Source organism: Prunus mume, linkage group LG2 (assembly GCF_029339155.1).
Source record: "Prunus mume cultivar Tortuosa linkage group LG2, ASM2933915v1, whole genome shotgun sequence".
NCBI classification, from domain to species: domain Eukaryota; kingdom Viridiplantae; phylum Streptophyta; class Magnoliopsida; order Rosales; family Rosaceae; genus Prunus; species Prunus mume.
The window spans coordinates 6136208-6159823 of record NC_142699.1 but is presented as its reverse complement, the minus strand read 5'-3'; the positions used below and the strand labels follow the sequence as shown (position 1 = coordinate 6159823).

The 23616-nt window shown below is 35.7% G+C and overlaps 2 protein-coding genes across 2 annotated transcripts; one reads left to right on the top strand and one right to left on the bottom strand.

Annotated features, from left to right (window-relative positions):
* Positions 1–5686: 5686 nt before the first annotated feature.
* LOC148919505 (ethylene-responsive transcription factor RAP2-4-like) lies at positions 5687–7763 on the top strand. Its single transcript, XM_089046509.1, has one exon. It carries the CDS (start codon positions 6330–6332, stop codon positions 7461–7463), a length of 1134 nt encoding a protein of 377 aa, XP_088902635.1. The 5' UTR covers positions 5687–6329; the 3' UTR covers positions 7464–7763.
* Positions 7764–11743: 3980 nt separating this feature from the next.
* On the bottom strand, positions 11744–17245 carry LOC103319848 (uncharacterized). Its single transcript, XM_008221442.3, has 13 exons — positions 16815–17245; positions 16395–16468; positions 16209–16292; positions 15980–16060; positions 15666–15746; positions 14622–14714; positions 14309–14488; positions 14066–14133; positions 13878–13929; positions 12935–12988; positions 12734–12826; positions 12529–12595; positions 11744–12140 (listed from the first exon to the last, which is right to left on the bottom strand). Exons 1-13 carry the CDS (start codon positions 16954–16956, stop codon positions 12049–12051), a joined length of 1161 nt encoding a protein of 386 aa, XP_008219664.1. The 5' UTR covers positions 16957–17245; the 3' UTR covers positions 11744–12048.
* Positions 17246–23616: the final 6371 nt, after the last annotated feature.

Sequence of the window (23616 nt, the reverse complement as noted above, 5' to 3'; positions counted from 1 at the left end):
TTGGTCCTATTCGAATTCAAATCAAACTTGGTACTGTTTTTGTACCTGAGGCTCGGGCAATTGACAATGGAAAAAAAGCATATGTATCAGCAAATAAGAGGAAGAGGCTTGAAGAAATTATAAACAGTCAAGATCATGAGTCATGAGCAGTGTCGTGGAAAAGTTGAAGTTGAGGACACCCACCGAATCCATTGAAATATCTTTGGCTATAATGACATGAAACGCACCTTTGAAAATGACAACGACAACTGTTACTTTGCGTTGCTTAGTCGCAAAACAATTCAAATTCAATGGCCTGGGCCTCCCTGCTATGGCCCCTTCTTCTAGACTTCTGGTTACAAAGAACTAAAGAACAACATTAAGGTCAGTCACTTACGCATGAATTGATTTTAGCCGTCGGTGTTTCTGAAATTCATAATGTATCAACATCTAGAATAACTCATCCGCTGAACCACTGCGTGTAGCATTCTTCAAGAATTAATTATCAACCATCAATGGCCTACTTTCTCCATTACTTGCCACCCTTGATTGGGGAACAATTTAGACATTGTACATGAAATTCCAAGGAGAAGCCTTAATCACTTTGACTTGTTTGAAACTCGTGGCAAAAGGAGGTGGTTGCACTAATTTGTACTCCTTTTTAAGACTTTTGTGAACCAAATTCTTTTTTGGCATGCTTCTGGCTCAGGTGGCCAAATTGTAACCTTAAATTTCATTCTAATGCTAGGCAGCTTGTTTTGGAAATCTAGTCGATAGATTTGGACATGTTAATTAATGCAGGTGCATTTGTTTCTTTTTGGTTAATCATCTTTAAGGTACTCTTCTAAAGTAGTTGTAAAGATTTTCGAAACTTGACTTAATAAATTCGAAATGCTCTTTTTATAAAGTGGGTGTAATACGTTCATCACCGCTCACAAAAGTGAGAAGCGTGTGTGAAACTCACAATTTTCTTAAAATTCCACCCTCACTTTACAAAAGGTTTTGTGTAGTTTCTAGAACCTGCTATATTCAAACGGGGATTTGGTGTAATAAAAATCCACCTAATCTAAGCTAAATTATGGCAAGTTTTTGTCCGTGAGCTTAAGACAATTGGCTAATCCTTTCTTGGATGAGTTATTGGGTGATGAAATTGTACAAAATATTATCTGAATTAGAGGACAAAAGGGTTGCCTCCTCATATGGAATTACGTAAAAAAGAGTATACAAATTTTGTCACGAAATGTGAAGAATCTTTTAGAACTCCATAGAAGTATTTCTACCTACTACTACTAGGATTTTGGTTTTACATACAATCACAATTTCACAAACCTCATTACTCATTACTTCAAGTAATCAAAGATCACCTGTCGCTTAAGAAAATTTGGAAACAATGGGTTTTTTCTTTTTAAGCTTTTTGCTGTATATAAAGAAAATAAAATTTTGATGTGATGTATGGAAAATAAGACGATGGAAAAAGCTGTCAATAAATAAATAAATCAAACCTGAATTTGGTCAAAGCCGCGTTATCTGATATCACGTGAGGTGCAGGTGAGTTGAGTGCTCTGCTAGACCGAAATTTAACATGGACAATAGACCGTGGACTGGGTAAGCTCCCAACCAAATTGTCTAGCAGCTTTCTACAGAACGGCAGTCAAAGGCCGGTGCTCACTAACCACGGTTTACTCGGACCCAAAAAAAAAAAAAAGAGTTAATTAATTTAAATAAAATGTTGGTAACGGCTGCGGCGTTGAGTGCAAGATCCGTTGTGTGTGAGAAAAGAGGCCCGAAACCGCGTCAAAAACGCTCCAATGGGCCCCACATATTTATCATGTGCTCTCCGTTGGAGACATTTTGAATATTTTGAACTGCTGAAAATAATTCTGAATATTTTAAACCTAGAATGAGTTGTTTTCTTTTTTGTGTATAATTATTAAATGAGGTGTGTAATTTTTTTAATATCAAATGAGGTATGTATTTGGAGAAATATACAAGGAGATGGTATAATTTGTTTATGATTTTATAATATGAGTGGACATGACGGTTCATATTTTAACTTGCGTAAAACTTTACGAGTTCTATCATATTATCTTACTCTAATATCACATTGTAATTGCTTTCACATGAGAATTCTTGTCTATAAAATGAGAATCTTGGAGTTGTGTGTAAATGCAATGGGAGCCTCATATGAAAAATAAGTGGAGTAGATAGGATGCATGAATGATTTGATATGATGTGAATTTTGATCCATCCAATACTCAAAAGACTCTAGTTTCTTGCGTTCAAATTGATGAGTACCCTCTTCTTGTCTAATATTACGAAATATTAAGAAAATTATTTTACTACAAATATTGTCAAAGTTATTAAATTTATTTCTCAAATATTTATCAAAAGATGTGACAGTGTATTTCATTTCTTTAAATTTCGACTCATTTTGAATTGTGCCAATTAGAAATATAGAATCAGAATTGTGACAAGCATAATGAGGCATCATTCAAAAGAAAACTTAAAAAATTATAACGAATGCAGCCTTGAAGTTGATTCAATCATGGCGCCTGACCTAATGAAGCATGAATTTGACATTATAATGCATGCGATTGTGGTAAGAAAGTCAAAAGCTAGTTATCATACACCACATTTGGTAAGAATGAGTTGTAAAGATGTACCTCTTACAACATTACATTACCTGCATTCCATAAAAACTACACTTTTTAATTAATATTCGCAACATTTGCCTCACCAATATCATTACCATCACCATTGACACCGTCGGTTCTACTAGCACCACCAACTCTGTCGGCATTTTTCTACCGAAACCACTGAGCTCATAGTCACTATAACTCCTATTACAAGTGACATCGTATTCGCTCTTATCATCATCACCACCACCACCACCATTTAATAATTTTTATCATATGGAAATAGATTTACAAAACAAACAACTTTACAAATGGTATTCCTTTGGATATTATTTTTATAAGTTCTATAATTTGAAGTTCACTATTACAACCTGGATAATAGACTATTAAGTGTAAAAGTGGAAATCACAAGTTTACTCAACAACACATTAATTTTTTATTTATCTTTTTCCAAACGAAGGGAGTTTAATTAAAGACTAATATAAAGATTTATATCACTAGCTAAAATATCAAAAATCCACTCAGCCCACAATTGGTCCCAAACGTGGTTACCACCTACTATAGACACAAGGGCCACAACCTTAAGTTGGTATTGGTCGATTATCAACGCAATAATTTATTTATTTAATTTTTTCCTTTTTTGGGTATGAAGTCCGGGTTAAAATAAAAAAATGTCAAACTTAATTTTCAGTCCCAAATAAAAAATAAAACTAAACAATAATTTAAACCCCCAAAAAAAAAAAAAAAAAAAAAAAGAGGAAAATTGATTGCTTTACGTTAGAATTTGGAAGACTTGAAGACAAAGGCATGACTTCAACAGCGAGAAAAACATGGCATCATGGAAAGAATTGGGCTTCGGGTTCCGCCCGACATGCCGCAAGATTCATTCGCGATTCGCTTAACCCGATTCGGTCAACCAGCCAACTTGCCCGAAACGTTTCTTTTGCTCTAATCACTCTCCACTCGCACACACAATAAACCATTAAAATATTTAGCACGCCTTGCAGTGTTTCTGCTCCCACGCCGTTCCGTAATCCGTGGATCCCACGTTCCGTCTGGATCATGACACGTGGCTGAACTCACCATCATCGTAAGGCGTATGTGCTGGTGGGGATGGGTTGAGAAATTCTAGACTGAGTCTGGCGCCGCAATTGGAGAGCTTGTCCCACTCGCGTGGTCCTGCACGTGACATGTTGGCTCCCACTCCAGTGTACGCCGTATTCCCCGCCCACTCTCAAATTACGAACAAAATGATTGAGTGTATTTTATAGGTAGTGTGACATGGTTGATGTTGGTATCTCCAATTGAGCCAATCAATTGGGGGAAATCGAGTTCAAATGTAAATCCTCTTTTAGTTTTGTTATGAGAAACCAAGATTCAAATGTAAATCCTCTTTAAATGATTCAGAGTAGTTAATTCTACATCCGACTGTTTGCAGTTCAAATCTTCCTCCTTCTCTTTCTAACTGTGGTTACCAAAAATAAAACCAAAGTTAAGAAATCCAAACCCAAAGTCAAGTATTTCCATGTAGCCAGCTTTACCATTTGTCTAGCTTCTAATAGACGAAATAGAAAGGTACATCGTCCACCATCCGATATGTAATCATAACATCAGATACCTTCTTTTTGTGTCATATCTCCTGATCATCAATGGCTGTCATAATACCTTTATGTCTGTGTCACTCAAACTATGGTTGAACTTTTGTTTAGTCTTTTGGTACGCGCACGCGACTTTCCATTAAATATATAATTGCAATTAATAATTAAGCTTGAAGATTAGATCGTGGAGAAGATTAGGATTAATTAGTTAATTAGATGAGTTCTTCATCATCATCTTCATCTAGAGCTAGAGGCTTCCATTTGCTTGTAGAATGTGGGGCCGTCTTAATCATTCAAAATTTAGAAACCTACACTAAATTATATATCGGCACTATTACACCATCCTATAAATAATATACATGTTTAATTTTTTATTATTATAATAATATTATATACTTCTAAAATTGTCAACCCACAAAATGGAAGGGAGTTGGTATAGTGGTAACCCAATTATTTCATCACTAGCCGTCCATCAACTTCGACTCTCCTCACCTTGGTGAACTAAGCTTATCGTGGGGATAAGATTTTCTATCATACTTGGCTATGTCAAACATAGTGGATCATCATGCCTTATAGGAAGACTCTGGATCATGCACTAAAGAATGCATAGATAACGATTGTCAGCTGTTAGTTGATAAGATCAGTTTGGAACCACAAACTAACGATTTTTAATAATTTATACTAGTATCTTTTTAAAGATAAAAACATTACGTATGTTATGATATAATATCAGACAATCAACCTAGATCATACATATAAACCGTATTTATAATAATATTTGATAATATAACATCTATACTTACATTCAAGATTAGTTTGTTTATTCGTGTAGTTTGAGAAAAAGCCGAAAACCTCATAAATTATTAGTATAAATAACTATAATATAATGTGTACAATTACAATCAAGATTAGTTTGTTTATTCATCTACAACGTCGTGAGAAATATTTTCTTGCTAAACCGTTTGGAAAATAAAGAAGAAGTTTATGTTGTCAGACTACAAATCTGAACCACGTATTTGTCTAACCCTTTCTTTATTTTGAATGTATTTATGAAATTTTATATTTTTATTATCCTAATTGGTTGTATTATTTGTGTAGAGTTTTGTCAAAACTCCAAAAAGAGAAAAGGAAAGGACAAAGGCTCAAAACTACAAGAAGGTGTGAACGCTATACGATGGTCAACAACCTTGGCAACACATTTAAGACACGACCAACCACTAGTCCACCGACAGGTGTCCGTTGGCGAAGGACACGTGTCCATAAATCAACCATGGAAGAGGGTACGTGGCAGGTTTCCATTCGCTCTGGTGCATTCAATGAATGAGCCTTACGTCACGAACAGAACCGGTACTGGATGAGAGAGGGACGTAACAATTAAAAAAAGGGCAAGTGGGGCTTAGAGTGAGGTAATTGGGATTAACGATGCGATTAGCAGAGGTAATTAAGATGCCCAGGGTCTTTATATATTGGAAGAAGAAGGCAGGGGCTGAGACAAAAACACAGTGAGGACGAGTGATATATTCACAGCAAAAAAAAAAGGCAAAAAAAACAGTGTGAGAGAGATCAGAGCGATTGTGTTCTTGGGTTTTCTTCTTTAATTTTATTTCCCCCCCTCTCTGTAATCCCCGCTTCTCTGAATCCCTTTCTGTTAATCATCTGTCTTTCAAAGTTATGATTTTTGGGTTTGTTTTTCAAATTAACAAAAAGCAAACTTAGAAGGATTTCTCGAAAGCCAGGTGTTTTCAGAATCGAGATCCAGGTTTTATATAATTATTATTTTTTCTTTTGCTGCTTGGTTAAGTTTTTAGTTTTATTTTTCTTTTGAAAATCAGTTTGGAGGGTGATTTTTGGTCCCTCAGGGTTGGTTTTTTTTTTTTTTTTTTCCTTCTTAATTTTCTGGGAGTAAAAGAGGTTGTTTATTTGAAATCTCTTTCTTCTAAATTTTCTGGGTTTTGTCTGTATTTTCTGTAAAAACCCACTATCTGTTCTTTAATTTTGATAAGAACAGGTTGATTTCTAGGTGCAAGTTTCAGCATTTTATTTTCCCCTATCTTTTTATTTTGTCTAAATTTGTAATTGCTAGTGTTTTGTGATTTGTGAGAGATTTGAAGGAGGCATGGCAGCTACAATGGATTTCTACAGTAGCAGAGCTTTTCAATCTTCATCAGATCCCTTTAGGGGTGAGCTGATGGAAGCACTTGAGCCTTTTATGAAGGGTGCTTCTTCATCGCCACCCAGCTCCATATCCACAACCTGTTCTCCTTCTTCAACCTCAAACCCTTTTCTTCCTTCTTTCCCTTCTACCTCTTCCTCCCCCTCCTACAACAACAGCTACCTCTCTTTCTCTCCTTCAATCCCCACCACCACCACAATCCATCAGCCCAATTTGTACCAAGATGGTTGCTCCACCTCCTCCTCCGTGACCCTGTTTTCAGATGGGTTCTTTGAGCAGCTGCAGCAGCAGCAACCAGGCTCAATTGGGCTGAACCACCTAACCCCTTCTCAGATCCACCAGATCCAAGTCCAGATCCAGGCTCAAAACCAGCCCAACCTGGCTTGGCAAAACTATCAGATTCAGCAACAACAAATTACTCTCCCAGAAAACCACCACCAATCTCATACCCTCAGCTTCCTCGGCCCCAAACCCGTCCCGATGAAGCAGGTGGGTTCTTCTGGTTCGCCGCCAAAACCCACCAAGCTTTACAGGGGTGTAAGGCAACGCCATTGGGGCAAATGGGTCGCTGAGATCAGACTCCCAAAGAACCGCACCAGGCTATGGCTTGGAACCTTCGACACAGCTGAAGAAGCCGCCTTGGCCTACGACAAGGCGGCTTACAAGCTCAGAGGAGACTTCGCTAGGCTCAATTTCCCGCACCTCAGGCACAACGGCTCTTCCGTTGGAGGCGATTTCGGTGAGTACAAGCCTCTGCATTCCTCCGTCGACGCCAAGCTTCAAGCCATCTGCGAAGGCTTGGCTGAAACCCAGAAACAGGGGAAGGCAGCAGGAAAGACCAGCAAGAGGTCCTCCGCCACCCGAGCTCCGGCGCCGCCGCCGGAGGTGAAGGTGGAGACCTCCTCGTCGCCGGTGATGACTGATAGCGACGGGTCTGCTGGTTCTTCTCCTTTGTCCGATCTGACTTTCGCCGACAACGCAGAGTTTTTGCCATGGGAAAACGCCAGTGGTTCTGAGAGCACAGCCATGTTGGAGAAGTACCCTTCTGAGATTGATTGGGCGTCCATCCTCAATTAATTAGCGTTAATTAATCATGTTTAATTGTAATTGAGTATGTTTTAGTTTGGTCAGTCAGTCTCTTTATAAGTAATTTGTTTAGGGGTCTTCTTTTCTGGTGGCCACTGCAATCAAGTTTTTGGCATCTGCAGGGTTAACACATTGTAGTAATTTTAGCCTAGTTTCTTAGTTTCGGTCAAATTGGGTTTGATGTTCATACAATGATGTAAAAAATCTTCATCATGGTCAGCTGGTTTTTTTCTTGCTAGGCCATGAGTGATTGAAGTTCTTTATAAATATGTAATATTCTCATTTTATGTACTTCTGTTGTCATATTATATCATCCATTTGTGTTGATCTTTGGTTTTGTTGTTTTTTTTATATCTTTTCACAAATCGATATTCTAAATTTCTCTTCGGGATGGAAGATCGAACTCGGATGCAAAGAAGTTTAATTGTGAGGAACTCGGGATAATTTTGGGATGAGGTTGTACATTTGTGTTCAAACTTTATTGATTCGTAATGGCATTTGTGTACACAAAATCTGGAAGATATTAAATTGAACATGTGATGCTGAGTCACTGGGTAGTCATATAACTCCTCATGTGGACCTACCTGAAATTCAGATTTTGTGATGGGCGCCTTGCGGCTAAGAATCTGGAAAGTATTGTTCATTTGGACCTATATGAACTTCTGATTTTTTGATGGGTGCCTGCAGCGAAGAATCTGGAAATTTTGTTCTGGTTTGGTTTCTGTAGCAAGTCACGGACCTAAACATGAGTTGGTGGAAAGCTTCATCATTCATTGTTGCTTTGGTTTCCCACTAGATCGAACTCCAAGAATTACAGCCAATTAATTACCAAAAAGATCACTAGCAATTATGATGGTTACCAAAGTTTTTCTCCTATTTGTCCTTTTGAGTCGCTTTTTGTAAAAAAGATATACCTAAACATAGTGTACACAATGAGTCTCACATGATGATTAACCATTAACTAAAATAATTCTTTTCGCGTGATAAGGCACATAAAAAGAGTGAGAGAAACAAATGAGTAACGCTCCTCACGTTATAAGGTACGTGAACAAAAGAGTAAAATGAAACATATACAAATTTTGATGCATTAGGAGAGAGAGAGAGAGAAATGGGTGACTAATTATCCTCACAACATAAGTCACGCTTCGTTACATGGAAGTTTCTCTCACATTATTTTTTGTTTACCATGATATCATATTTCCTAATTCCGGCCAACTGTATAAATTGCATACCTTGAAGATGCTTGCAAACGAGACTTTCAATTTTCTTCATGTGATCAATCATATAGTACACTAAACAAGCTCAATTAGGGGTTTGTAAAAGTTAATTAATGAAGCTCCATTTTCAATTGTGATCATTAAATTAATATCAGATGAGGAATATTGTCCTAATTCATGCCCTCATGGGACGAAACATAGTCGCTGAGGACCCTGACTAATGTGTAAGCAAATTGTTTGCCTATTATTAAATTACACCAAAAACAAAATGTTGCCTTACTATAAGATAATCACATGGTGTTAGGACAATAATCACTTCCATTAAGCAGTGCATGTGCTAAGTCATTGCTCTGTTTTCTTGGTCGCACCATTTTTGAGGCAGAAGCGATTCTCCTCCTCCTGTCTCTCAAATATTCAACTCTGAATAAATAATTGATACCATTGGAGCTCAGAAGTACTTCAAGTATTTCAAAATCCTTTAGTTATAAGGTATGCACATGTTTGGTCATTGGTTATGCGTGCACCAAGCACATGCAACATTGAACTTAGATGTTGCTATCATCACACTCCAAACAACACTATTTTGCATTATCTTAAGCTCAATTTTTGCTTTATATTTTTATACACGAAGAGTACACGATGACTGTTCTAGAGCGTAAATAACAATTACCAGATTTAGAACTTACTAGTTATTAAATCCTGTGGTTGCACTATATACCTTTGTAATGCCATTGGTATGTTGAATAAGCATTTACCTATCTTATCATAATTGAGGCGGCCTTGAAGATTAAGGGGCTTAAACCAGAGTATTAAGACACATAGAGACTTTTCAGCTATTAAGTATTAAGATAGACTCCATGCATGTTCATCCAAAATATTGCAATTTTCTTCTCTTAGCTAAAGTTAAAAAGCTATTAGGTGCCTATAGCTATGTTTAGTTTTTTTTATTTATTTGAACTTTGACGTGGATTTGCAGGAGCTTATAGCTCTATTGATAAAACACACTTCATCCTTACAACCATAACCATTGCAAGAGTTTTGATTCTCTCTCACCTTCCCGTTCCCTTAACCCTAAATCAACAGATAAACTTTTCTTTTTTCTCAACAATAAACTTTTCTTTTTTCTCTAAAACCATTCCTCCAGCTTAAAAGCTAGGAATCCCATGAGATTAGAGATCAAGCTTCAAAATATGATTATATGCAACCGGTTACACTTAAGACTTTCTCGAGATCAACACAATTGATACTGCACAGTCATCGTTAATGCCCCATAATTCTTTGAGAAAAAAACACGTCTACTGCTTAAAACGAAAGGCAGGGTAGGGCAAAACAAATTGTTCTTATTCTTTGGATGTCAGCACCATAGAGATATATATATATATCCATCTTTATTCTTATTCTTCCTTCCATTTCTTCCAATTTCAAGAGCGTGCCTTTTGGAGAAAAAAGGTCACAGCCACACGAAAAGAGTGATAAGGAAGGAGGACCCAAATAAAAAGAAAAAGTCACCGTGTGGGGTACCATTTTTGGTACAAAATAAAAAAACATGGGTTGATACTAAAGTCTAGGTAGTAATAATCATAAATCTCTTTAAAATCAAAATCTCAATAAAATACTTGTGTTCTTTACATAATTTTCAAAAGCAATGGCATATAGGACTTGAAGAAGAGGGAAAGGTGTGTGAAATGGTTAGTGGAAACGGTGCAAAGGTTGTTTTGGACGATGGGGAAACGAAGATAGCCCATGGAATGGAATGGGAATGGGAATGGTTTTGGCATTTTGCTGTGAAAGGTAAAAAGGTTAAAGGTGATTAGATGAGTGGGGCTATCTTTTATCTGTGGATAAGCTGGGCGGAAGAATCTCAAGAAAATCATTCTAAATAGAAAAAAGCTTCCAATATATGGACGGAGATTGGAGAATGGACTGCCTTTTACACCTTTTTATCTGGTGCTGCCGACGCGGTTTGTGTCATTGTTTTTTGTTTTGGCATTTCAAGGGAAATGGGTCCGTGTGAGATTTTTATTTATTTATTTATTTATAGGAAAATATTCTCCTTTTTACTATGAATAGGAGCTTTTAAATTATTGCCAATAGCAATGTGATATGTGTGCATAATTATTTTTTTAATGAATTATTTTTGCATATGTGTGTTAAATTGTGATTCATAGGAAGGAGAGTATCTCCTTATAAGGAAGGAGGCAAGCAGTGTCCCGATAAAGAGATACTCCTCATTTTTGCGCATCACACAAGCACTACCAATGAGTCCATGAGGTTTGATTTGAACTCGAGACAATTAGTATGCAAGTCAATTCATGCAACGAGGATAACACTTTCTGCTATATCGGCCAATGACGAATGACACATGACATAAGTTTTCCACATATCATTGTATTATTATGCATGATAGCAAAATAATGTTATTCATTACAAGTAAGTTTTTCTCCTGTAAGGAGATACTCCTCCTTCCTGTGTATCACACATGCATTACAAATGAGTCATGGATTCTATTTGAACCCGAGACCACTAATCTTCAAGTCAAGGCTTTTTTCCACTAGACTAATCCCCGTGTGGAATTTGCAACAATTAAGTTCTGAAGTATTGGCCTTTTAACTAAAAACAACTTCTTAAATACATTCACCATGCAACCTAATTCCAGTTTTGCCACTCCAATAGAGTTTGGTTAGTTGAATAGCTTGCTTGGGAATGAAATGTCATGTCTATTTTCTAAGAGTCATTCCCGTTTGTGAAAGTGCCCGGTCTGTCATGACTACCAGAACCGTACCGGGACGAACCCCGACTTATATACACAAACGATTGAAGCTTGTATCGATTTAATAGCCATAAAGGAAAATGCTACAATGGTTTTAGTTAGTTTACTTAACCAGATGCAAATCCTATGGCATTGATTAATAAAATGAAATTCAGTAGAAGAAACGGGTACAACTATGATGCATCACGAGTTCAATTTCATCCAACGTGAAAAAAGCAAATTTAAAAAAAGAAAGAGTAATTAGGTAGGCGTAGGCAGAGAGAGTTTCTGATTTTCCGATGAGATATCCCGCAAGAAATGGAAAAGCCCTTTTTTTAAAATCTTTCAAGCAGTTATGCACATCAAGACAGCGATTACAAAACTGTTTCAACATTTTGGCACTTGGCATGTCTAAATTAAGGAATTTCAACCTAATTCACTTGATCAAGCCATTCATCACAAAACTTTAGTCTCTGGTTAAACGATGCCCTGCCCAACCACATGATGAGCGCATTACATGCTTCCTCATCCCTAGATTTGATTTTGTCCCCAAAGCCATTGACTGACAGACCAACAAATAGAGCAGCAGCTATTATGCCAGTGGAACCATTCAACTAAATTTGCCAATTTCCATCTTCTTCTTGATTGCCTTCTGACCATGGTATATGAATGAATCTAATATCCCAGAAACAGTAAAAACTCCTGAAAAAAAAAAAAAAAAAAAACATTGCTTGTGCATCAAAACAATAAGGGAAGAAAAACCAGGAATAGCGATTAGAGAGAAAGCATTGTATAAAATGTTCCACGAGGTGGACTAGAGGTAGCTAATATTATAAGGAGACCTACAATTTAAAAACAGAGCCAAAGGAACGTAGCATGATGAAAAAGGTTTAGTTCAAGATGACTGATGACTAGTGTAAATGATGTTAATAAGGTGGTTAAACAATAGAAAAAGGAAATGACAAATTTAACAACTGAAACCATATAACTTCACAATCCTTGAAAATAACCAGAAAAACCAAAGATGGAAACTGTAAGATGTCGCCCATCGATATAATCAATCAAAGATGGGAGGGAGAAATTATATTACCTCCTACTATGGCACAAACGTTTGTCAGGAAGTGCAAGAATGAAATATGCTCCTCTGTGAAAGTTACCTGCAACATGCAACTCAGCCTCATAGGAATAATGTTCAACAGCAGCAGCACAAATACATATATATATATATATATATATATATCTCTTTACAATAGTTTTTGAACAAACTTTGGAATTGAATAAGCAGTAAAACCCACCTTTATCGGAGAAAGATCGTAGAAGAAAAAAACTCCAGGAAGGTACTGAAGGTTGCCTACTTCTGTACCCCTAAAATGTTCAGTCACAGAGAACTGCAAATTCCAATTATTAGTTCAGAACATGTCATCTTACACTAGTACCAAACAAAATTCAGAAACTGCAGAATCTTTTATTCTTTTCTTAGTTTGAGTTTACTGCACCTGATTTGATTGGATAGTGTGTCCACTCACGTCTGTATACACAGTAGGCACAACCTGCAAAATGAAAAGGATGCTTAAAACCATTAAAGAAAAAGGCATGATCTAATAAAGACAGCCAATGATAAAAGGCAACTATATCAGATGGAAGATTAAGAGTGGCTGTAAAAGGCTTCACAAAAAATGCGCTTTTCATATGCAGAGAGTAAGGGAATTAGGATGATTGGGGACTCAAGATAAGATCTATGATATACCCATACACAATTGGCCCAGAGGTTTATATTTAATTCAACTCAAAGGAAAGAACAAGGTTTTGGGCGAAAGTATAAATGAAGCAGATAGCCAGCAAGTTAAACCAGTGTCATCATTCAATACCAAATATGTGTAAGTTCTGAAATAAGTCAGTTTTCCCCCCAATAGCATGCTTTCACATAAGACATTCCCAACTGTCAACTTCTAGCTGGAGTATGCTATGTAATGATAAAGGGGCAAAAGGACTAATTCTCTTTTATCTACAAAAATATCCATAGTCCAAAAATTTCAACAAAAACATCTAGGGCAAAAATGTCGTGGAATCTAATAGCTCTCTTCCCCGCCCCAGCCCCCTTCTCCCATTTCCCCTGCTAACTTAAAACCCATGTTTTGTGTGTGCACGCGTGAGTGTGTGCATGCACATGCTCATAAATGTAGCTCTGTATAAGTGTATACATATGTATTTGACATAATAACTAACAAGAAGAAATAGTAAATCCTGTGAAATTAAGCTCTAAATCTTTCGCAAGTGGATTTCAAAAGCTGTGGTGAAAACAAGTAAATAAACTGCAGACACTATACTAGTATGGAAAAGAACAAAACAAATATAAGACCCATGGTTTCTTTGGTTTCTTTCCATTAGTCTAAGAATACTAGTTAACAAAATTGAGAGGCAACACTGCAGGCACTGTACCTTGATAAAATATTGATACATTCCACTTGGTGTTGCTTGTGCCCAGTGCACGCTGATAGTTGAAAAACCAATATATACATATATCAATAATTATGACGTATAAATAGCTAACACCTAGAGGATTTCAAATGTTTAGAAATAAATAATGCTGACTGGATTTGGAAATGAAGGAATAGAAGAAAACATACCCATCAAGAGGATTTACAACACCAGGGAAATAGTCTCCAAAAGACAATCTGTTGATCGTGTGACTAATCTGTGTCATGCAGTATAAATTAATTAGGAGACTTTTCTGACAATGCAGGGTGGAGTTTATAAAAATTGATTTCAAGGAAATTTGCTTATCATATAAAATTACAAATCTCTTAATCTTTTCATTACAACCATATCACATACAAAGAAAACTAGAAAGATCCAGGATCAGGTCTTACATTGAAACTATCCTTTTGAAATGCCAGCAGATCATGCACATGAACATTTGATTGTTGAAAGCTTTTCCCAGGTGCAAAATGGAAGTTCCCAGCTACCTTGTTGACTTCTAAGAATCCATATATATTGCATCCTTCACCTTCTTCATCTTTAATTCTTTGCAAAAAACCTTCTCTTTTGCACTGTTATGCAACACATACCATTAGAAACACTAAATGCATAAGATTAAGTTTATACTCGCATATAGACATCACAACAATAAATATTTCTCAATTTCCATTTCTCATTCAGATTCAAGATCTCAAGCTCACCCACCTGGTCAATCACATCTGGATTTGAAATTGCCCAACCTTTCTTTCGGTAAGCTTCACGGACGTCTTCACAGGAATTACAACAATCCTCATCAGCCTGCAGTAATAAACAAACTTAGAAAAATAAGAAACTCATAATTAAAAAATTCTTTGACTCGAACATCTTTGTATAGAATGATTATCACTTGCGATGAACAAACTTTCAGCTATATTTACAATGCCTCTAAAAAATGGCAGCACAAAATCCGAAATGAAAACATTGTCTGCATACAGAACGCCCAGGAGAAATGAAATACAAAGGAAAAACTAGAGCAATGGATGGAGGCCAAAGTGACAGATATAGCACCCAAAGTATAAGCTATTTCTGAAATTGTTCCTCTTGGAAGCTGAATGTAATCAAGTTGAAGTAGTTGATTAAGATTAAGTGATTGTGAGCTATATGTATTTAGACAACATTAAAATAGAAAATACAACACAATGAACAGAGATTCACAGAAATAAAAGGCCATTTCCTTTGCATATCCTATTACAGTCTACTAAGGCATGGAATCAGTATATCTAAATTATTATAGAAACTCTGTTGTAGGAAATATATGATAATGAGATGCTCAATATACTTCCACTATTTTATGAAACAAGGAGAGTATGATAATTGAACACTACCCCACTTCCAATCAGTTTCCTGTTTTTACTCTCATCTTCCTTCTCTCAACAAAACACTCACCCTTATCCTCTGCAACCCAGTTTTCTCTCTTCCCAGTACTAGCTTCCATCATAATGCAAACACGTGTGAGAAGCTTTCTAGTTTATTGTTAGAAAATTTAGTTCTTTGGAATTAGAACACAATTGGATCTGAAAATAGCTTAAGTTCATGTGCCACACCGCAGCTGCATATCATAATCAGCATCATTAACAGATACAGGATGCATTAATAACACCTATCTAGTTCAGCATTCCCCATGGTACTGCACTGTAACGCATACACAAACAAATTCCAACATTATATCTAACTCAAATCTAGCATAAGGATCCAGACAAACAAACATACCGCTTCTGCACCATAACAGGAACCACAGTATGTCTCGTTGTGCTCAAGCCTGCCACCATGTCTCTGTAAGGGCTTCTCAATCTGTGTCAAGGAGTAACAGGTATAAGAGAATGAGAGACAGATGAGTAAAAACAAAGAGAAATTATCTAGATCTTCAATGCAACTCATTTACAAAATTGCAATTGCAGACCAAAGGAAATAACTATCTCGGTGAACTTGTTAGTTCCAGAATATTTTTAACTGATTATGTATCAAATGTAAATCAAAAGAGTCGGTTCTAAGAAATGTACTTCAAACAACATTATACTACTAACCTTGGGTGCACCAATTCCATCTGGCCTTGATTCTATAACATTTCCATGGGAGTCTAATCTTTTTTTGATTATGTCATGCTTCTGCAATTAAATAAGAACGAGAAATTATAAACAAGTCAAACTTGAAAAACAAGCACAAGGTGACAAGTGTAGGGCACGGTATAATTGTGTGTGACTGAGTGTAGAAAGCAAAAGTTATATCACATCACCGATCAATTGTGATACATACTACATCCAAATGCTGCTCGCCACTGATATCCATGGCATCAAGACTTAGTATAGAACAAGGAAGGGCAGAAAAGGTTACATCAAACTGCACTCGTAAATGCCAAAAAGCACATGAACCCGTTAGTTTAAGTGAACAATCGTACCGTATCTCAAACTTAGATTCTTGTAGAAGAAAAAAAAACATTACATTGATACGTAGTGTTTCTCCTCTTGAAGTATCTACCACAAGCCTTGTTTCCGTTACCGCATGAAGATATAACCCTGAACCAACGTAATGAAAATTTAACATATTAAGAACAACATTCTGACATAATAAGTCTTCATGCAAAAAGAGTTTCCACGATGATCCATTAGGATGCACACCAAAAAAAAAAGAAAAAAAAAGCAGCTTTACATAGCTTGGAATTCAGAATTCAATCATTTTATGTTCCTATTACCACATTATTCAAACAGAGCAATTCAACAACAAACCCTAGAAAGCGAATAGATCCTCCTTCCAAAACCAAATCAAACAATCATGGAGATCTATTAACACAGAGAAATTGAATAAACATACACAAATATAACAAGACAAAACAGGAAAAAAAAAAGGAAGAAGGAGACGTACGAAGCTCGGAGAGGAAGAGCAAGAGCATGACAATGGAGGAGGCGAGAGTGATGACGCCACCAGAGAGCGTGCGACTGTAGAAATCTTCATTGATTTTGGGGTAGGCGTCCAAATTCCGAAGCTTGCTCATCATATTCTCCATTTTTGGTCTTCCTTCTCTGCGCAATTTGTTGTCGCTATCTCAAAGATCTGATTTTTCTTCACGATTTATTACACTAATCCCTCACCTAATGTCTCTGAAACCGAAGTTGAATCAATTTCTGAAATTTGATAGAATTGAAACCTAAACACCCCGTCGCAATTCAAAGCAAGGAGAGACAGAGACACAGATTTTATTGAAGAAAAAAAAGGAAAATTGCGAACGGGGCGTCCAAGTTGATTTTGGCTTTCGCCTTTCAGAAACTTCTTGTATTTGTTTTTTATATTTTTATATTTAATTATTTTTTCTTTTTCTTTTTTTTTAGGAGAAATTGGTGGTGGGAGCTGTTTGTTGTTTCTTGCCACTCGCCGGGAAATGAGAATTCGGGTCTCTTTTTTTTTTTGCCAATATTTATTTTCTTTTTTGCATTTTAAGGATTTTCTATTCTATTCTAGTCTCTGTATTTTCCGTTAAGTTTTTTTTTGACCTTTTTCTCGTTACATTTTTAGATTTTTTGGCCGGAAAATAAAGTCCTTGTCTCTCTAGATTTACGTTGGAACGTAATGTAAGAAGGTACCAATGAGCTGGGACATAACCCGAAACTTTAGATTTGGGAATTTCAGGTTCGGGTCGAGTCTGCCGGACTGCGATTTCAGCTTGGGCTCAGATCAAGCTCACTCCATCATCCTCCTTGATGGGCTGGGTTTTTTTTGTATTGTTTTTTGGTTGAGGTTTGCTACCAATGCTTTGTGGTAGGGGAATGAGACCAACAGAAACTTGGGCTGGGCTTTCTTTATAGTTAAAATTTGGGCACGAGACACAAACCATTGTAAGAGTCGAAATTGAAAATCAAAAATTGAAATATACTAACTAGGTCTTGATCTAATGATACTTTTCTTCAAAATATTAGAAAGAGATCGTAAGATTCAATTACCCTGCCTCCACTGATTAAAAAAGGAGTATATAATTTTAAGTTACATTCGACGATATCAAAAAGTAAAATTATGTGATTTCAGCTGATCAAGTTAGATTGATTAGATGAGAGATGAAGTCATTGTCAAGTTTTCTTCAACTTAGCTGAGTTATCTTGTATCAAAATGACCTCTGAAGGTGCAGATATAAGACCATTGGACATAAGAATTGATTCTTGCGTTTCCTTGCCAAATGCAATTAATGGACTATTTGCACCAAAAAAGTTAATGGAGCTGGTTATGCTTGCTAGATGAAGCATGAATGAATCTTTGTATGATATCTTTGAAATTTAGCAGCCTCTTTTGGATCCATCAATCAATTAAGTTATAATAATTCTCTCACAAATCTGTGTGCAATTGTCCTTGTCATGAAGAAAACACAGCATTGATAACTTTGCTTTAAGATTTAGCATTCGTATTAGAAAGGTAATTAAATCAAATCGAAAGTTACGTAATTTTTATGTAACACGTAAAAGTTCTCATCCCTGTTTTCTCTTTCATCAAGTATAAAGATCTTAAGATAAACATGCCGACTATAAAAATCATAGGGCTCTTCTTGTGCCACATTAACCGCTAAATTACAAAAGATCATGACCGAAAGGATCCTACTTGGTGCCGTAACATCCAAAATAATTCTGTCTGCGATATGATTTCTTTCTTCATTCTTTTAAAAGCACGTGAAACTCTACTCATCCAACTTTGGAATGCATTTTGTACTTCAACTTCTGCCTGTCAATATCTTGGGTGCGCAGATATCTAATCCAAACATGAGCAAATTTGAGAGCAAATCAAATTAGAATTTCCCATTTGCTGTGTGTGGGGATTTATCTTTGATTCCTCCAAATGGAGTTACGGAGAATATAAAAAAACACAGTTCAATTGTACAATGATTGTACTGTCAAATACTTTATTCACAACTTTGAGTTCCTAGCATACATGGATGTGAATCATTTTGACTCAGACTTTTTAAGCCAAAGATTTCCCGAAATCCCCACTGACCAAGTTTTTATTTGAATAATGCAAATATTGAACAAGAAATAAAGGCTTGGTTTTATGTCAAATCTGGCTTACCATCTTCTCCATATCTTTTCACGGACCTCAATCATTAAGTAATGGATGGAGGTAGTAAAAGAAAAGGTTATGCACGAAATTATTAGGGATCAAAGTGGAAGGGGAAAATGCGTGAAGCTGACATGTATGTGACTGAGTGCAGCTGCTGTAACCATATAGAACAGTTCATGGCTCAAACATGCCGATATAAGTTGATTGATCAAGTTTCATTTTGCAAGCTAACAAGTGAGAAATTTCATGCATGCGTATACATGAGAAACAAGACAGGAATGCAACGTGCATGTCCTTGACATAAATTATAAAACTTATGAGAAACAATATCTCATATCCGGGGTAAAACAAAATAAAGAGTTTTCCCAAACTCTTCCAAGGTATTGGACGCTAGTCGTGTGACATATGTACAATGTGGCTATTTACAATGTGTTTGGATAAGTAGCATGAGATTTCGAAATGGGAGAATTTTAAAAAGATAAGATTTATAGTATTTAACATGACGAAAACATAAAAGAAATCATTTAATGTTAGAAGATATAAATTCCATAGTTTCAAACTAATAAGCTACGATTAGAATGCTTATGGAAAATTTAATTTGTCGTTGAAGTGAAATTAGGACAAAATACACCTTATCATAGGAGAGTAATGGATTTAAGATGTAACATCAATGAGAGCAATGCGTGGCAATCAATTCGACTTTAGACATCCTAGTTAGTGCCCAAGGCACTAACAGAAATAATGAGTTAAAGGCACTTTGAGATCTTGGCAAGCATGGGGAATTCATCGATGTGTTATCTATCTTAGCCTAACTTCGTAAAGCTACTTAATTTTATAGCAATGATTTTGTCTTAGGATGTTTCCATTTGTCTCAAGTACAATTAGCTTGATTTTTTCCAAATAAAAAAAACCACAAAATGGAAAGAGAAACCAGGAGATTCTTTTAGTAGAATATTAGAGGAGAAACTTAGCTATCATTGATAATTCAAAGCAACTTCCTCATTATCCCATTATAATCAAGTGGAAAATCTTCTTGCATGCCCCATATGTGCTTAATTAGGCACTTTGTTAAGGCCTTAAGAGGAACATAACACAAACTACAAAAATAGTGCTTTTCTCTTGCACTCCAGATTTCAAGCTCTCCTTTGGCATTGCTGATTCCACGGAAAATATGTTTGTTTAAAAAAATCTGGATAACGCTTCTCTATTTTTTTTTTATGCGTGGATAGTGATACAAAGTAGTAGAAAAATAAATACAAATTTATAAATAAACCCAATCCTAGACATGTATTTATAAAAAAATCCAAACACTATTTAAACATAGAAACACACCCAAAATCAACCCCAAAGTTAACAATTGTATATTTTTTGGGTGTGTTTATAAATGGGTTTTGAGTGTGTGTAATGATAGATTTTGGGTGTGTTTATAAAGTGTTTTGGGTGTTGGGTTTTTTATAATTTCAGCTCCCATTTTTGGTGTTTTAGTGAAACTCCCAAAAATAAAAGAAGATTGAAAAAACTAAAGAATTATGGGTGGATGTGAATCCAAATTAATCCCATACATTGCACATTACTCAAAACCTAGACATCTACACATGGAAAGCTACCTTAATTAGGCAGCCCCAAACAACCCACTAAATGCTTAATTCAAAATCATAATAGAACAACATTTAGCTTTTGATCTATCTCTACTTGTTCTTAATGCCCCACTCTACAAATTATTAAAATCCATACAAATCTAGAAAAAGAAAAGGGGGAGAGGATATTCAGAAGGTGCTTGGTGGGGGACTAGGGTAAGATGAATGTTTAGAGTTTGAGTGGGGGATGGTGGGCATTTTAGTGGGCTTGGCACTAGAACATGATTTGTGGGCCCCTTGATGAATCATTGCCAGGCCAACTCCACATGTCACATCAGATAAAAGGAAAGGCAGTGGGCCCATTTTTATATCATGCAGCGTCTGGTTTTTCTTTCTTAGTGGAGGCCCATTTTCTTAACTGAAAAAACCATTTGGTGTTTCTTTGTTGTTGTGGCAGTTTTTTCAGTTTTAGCTCTCTTTACCCTATTAATGTCTTCTGGCATTAGATTGCCTTTTCTATTTTTGGCTAAGGATTTCTGCAACGATTCAGGGGGCTAGCAGCAATGAATGGCTCCATTCTTTTTCCAATTTTTTTTTATAAAACTTTTATGTTATTTATTCATTTGGGTGGGGAGGAGTGGGTTTAAGTTATATGTAAATTGTAATAGCGACAGATATTTTTTCTCATGATTCACTAAAAAGTTTGGCAAAGTATATGGCTAACTGTGCTTAAATGATCACAACTTGATATTGTTTTCGAACTTGGTGAACCGTGAGTTTTCTTTATTCATTTTCAATTAGTTTTGATTGATGTTCGATATCGTAGATATCAACTTGTTAAACTCAACAACTACACATGTCTCACGTCTTAATATATGTTGTTTACATGTTTAACTCAAGTCATGCCAAATATCAGAACTATTGAGACTGATGATCACATTAACTGATGATCATATGTTATAATAGTGAATCTCCCAAAACTAAGTTGTCACAAGTACATATTTATTTACCATGCAATTAACACGAGAAGGTTCGATTGGGTGAGGAAAATGGTGGCGTCAGTGCTCTCTAGCTGTGTGTATCGTGATGGCTTATGCTCATATAAGTCATATCTCATTTCTTGTTCTAGGTATCTATATGCTAGCTATTCAATCAAATACATATTTGCACGCTTGGTGTGTTTGAATTGTATTCCAACTTTTATGAGGGAGCACGTGTGTTTGTGCCACTTTTGATGCAAACATCATTTTGATTTGATGCCTTGTCAATCAAGTGAACTAATTCACACTTTGTTGGATGCCACTTCATTCTTTGATCTTTACCTTTCGGAAGGCTTCAAGCCTTCAACTACGAAAATAAACGATGCACTTATAAATTAGTATAATTAATTATAATTCTTTTCACGTTTATAGTTTGAAAGAAAAATTTGTTTTAAACATTGTAGTAAAACGTGATAAGCTTAAGAGAGGTTGTTCTTGCTACGTAGTAATGGTGAGTGGTAGTCAATTTTTGATTAGACCGTCACTTAACACTTTCAACCAACTACAACAATGTTAGATGGTTACTTACAAATTCAAACTCACTTGAATAGAGAAGTGCAACGTTTTGTTAATAAAGGTTGTAACTTTTTTTTTTTTTTCCTTTTTGGCGTCAAAGAAAGAGTGAAGAATTTATAAAACCCTTGCACTTTTCAATGCATCCCTAAGCTTTCTTTGCCCTTAAGGAATTAAAATGTCTTGGTTGCCGTTGCAATCCAAAGTTTGGTCCATGGAGATTTTGTTGTCACCGCCTAAAAGGTTTCCCCACGACTTTGTCATCGAAGATACCACTACAAACATATATGTCCACGCATGATTATTTCCAGTTAAAAGAATCTTTGACCCATTAGGTGCACCGTCGACATATGTAATTAGTATGACTGAGATTAATCAAAATTGAACCTAGATTTTCAATTAAAAATTTAAGATAATTTTTCTCATGGGATAAAAGTTAAAAAGGTCATTAGGGTTTCCGTGTGAGTACTTCCTTTGTCGGTAGTTTATAAAAATAAAAAATAAAAAATCAGTGAGAGGTCCCAAACTCTTTCTACTTGGTTAAGTGCCTTATAATAAAAAAAAATTAGGTTAAGAATATTATAGACACCAACTCTTAACCTAATTTTTAAAATTCTAAAAATGCAGCAACATTTTATTTGCTTATATTTGAATTCATGTTGAAAATATATATTCTTTTCCATAAGCAAAAAGTAACTTTCATATTGTGTGCCACATTTCTGTAAATTAATTCATTTTAAACGTAAAAGACCAAAAAAATGACTTTTAAAAACGACAAATCCATTTGCAATATAAACCTTATCTTTGAAATAGAAGAGTCTAAATACTTTTTTCTTGAACTATTTATTGAATGTGCATTGGGAGAAGCTTCGTGTGAGACTTTGACCTTTTTTTTTTAATTGTAATTTTAGAATTTGGTTTTATTCTTGACCAGAATTTCAAGTCGATATTAGCTACCTAGAAAGTGCTAGCAACTTTTAATTACTAGCAACTTTTAATTATATTTCTTAGTCAATTAACACAAAAACATGTGGGACTCTAAAAATGAAACTAACTTGGACAAGTGGCCAAGTGGTGAAAGGGAAACTCGAGGAACTTCTTTCATCTTTTTAAGTATATGATATGAGTGGAAGTTTCTTTCATCGAGTCCCATGTCAAAATTGGGAAAATATGTGTGGAAATCCTTAAAACGATAAAAACAAAAACTTTAAATAGTTAAGAAAATTGAGGTGGATAGCCCTTTTGCCTCTCTAATCTTGGAGAAAGGCTTTCATGCAACAGGGCGGTTAATAACACAATGACATATGAGATAATTTTTTTATGTCTCATTGTATTTATTAGTTGAAATAAAAAAGCAGTGATATTCACATTACAAGTAAGTTTTCTATTAATCTTGAGGCCATATTCCCTTAGTTCCCAAAATTTGAATGGTTATATTGTCAACCTCAATGTTTGACAACATGTACATATTCGATCTAAGGTTTTATTAATATGGCCATT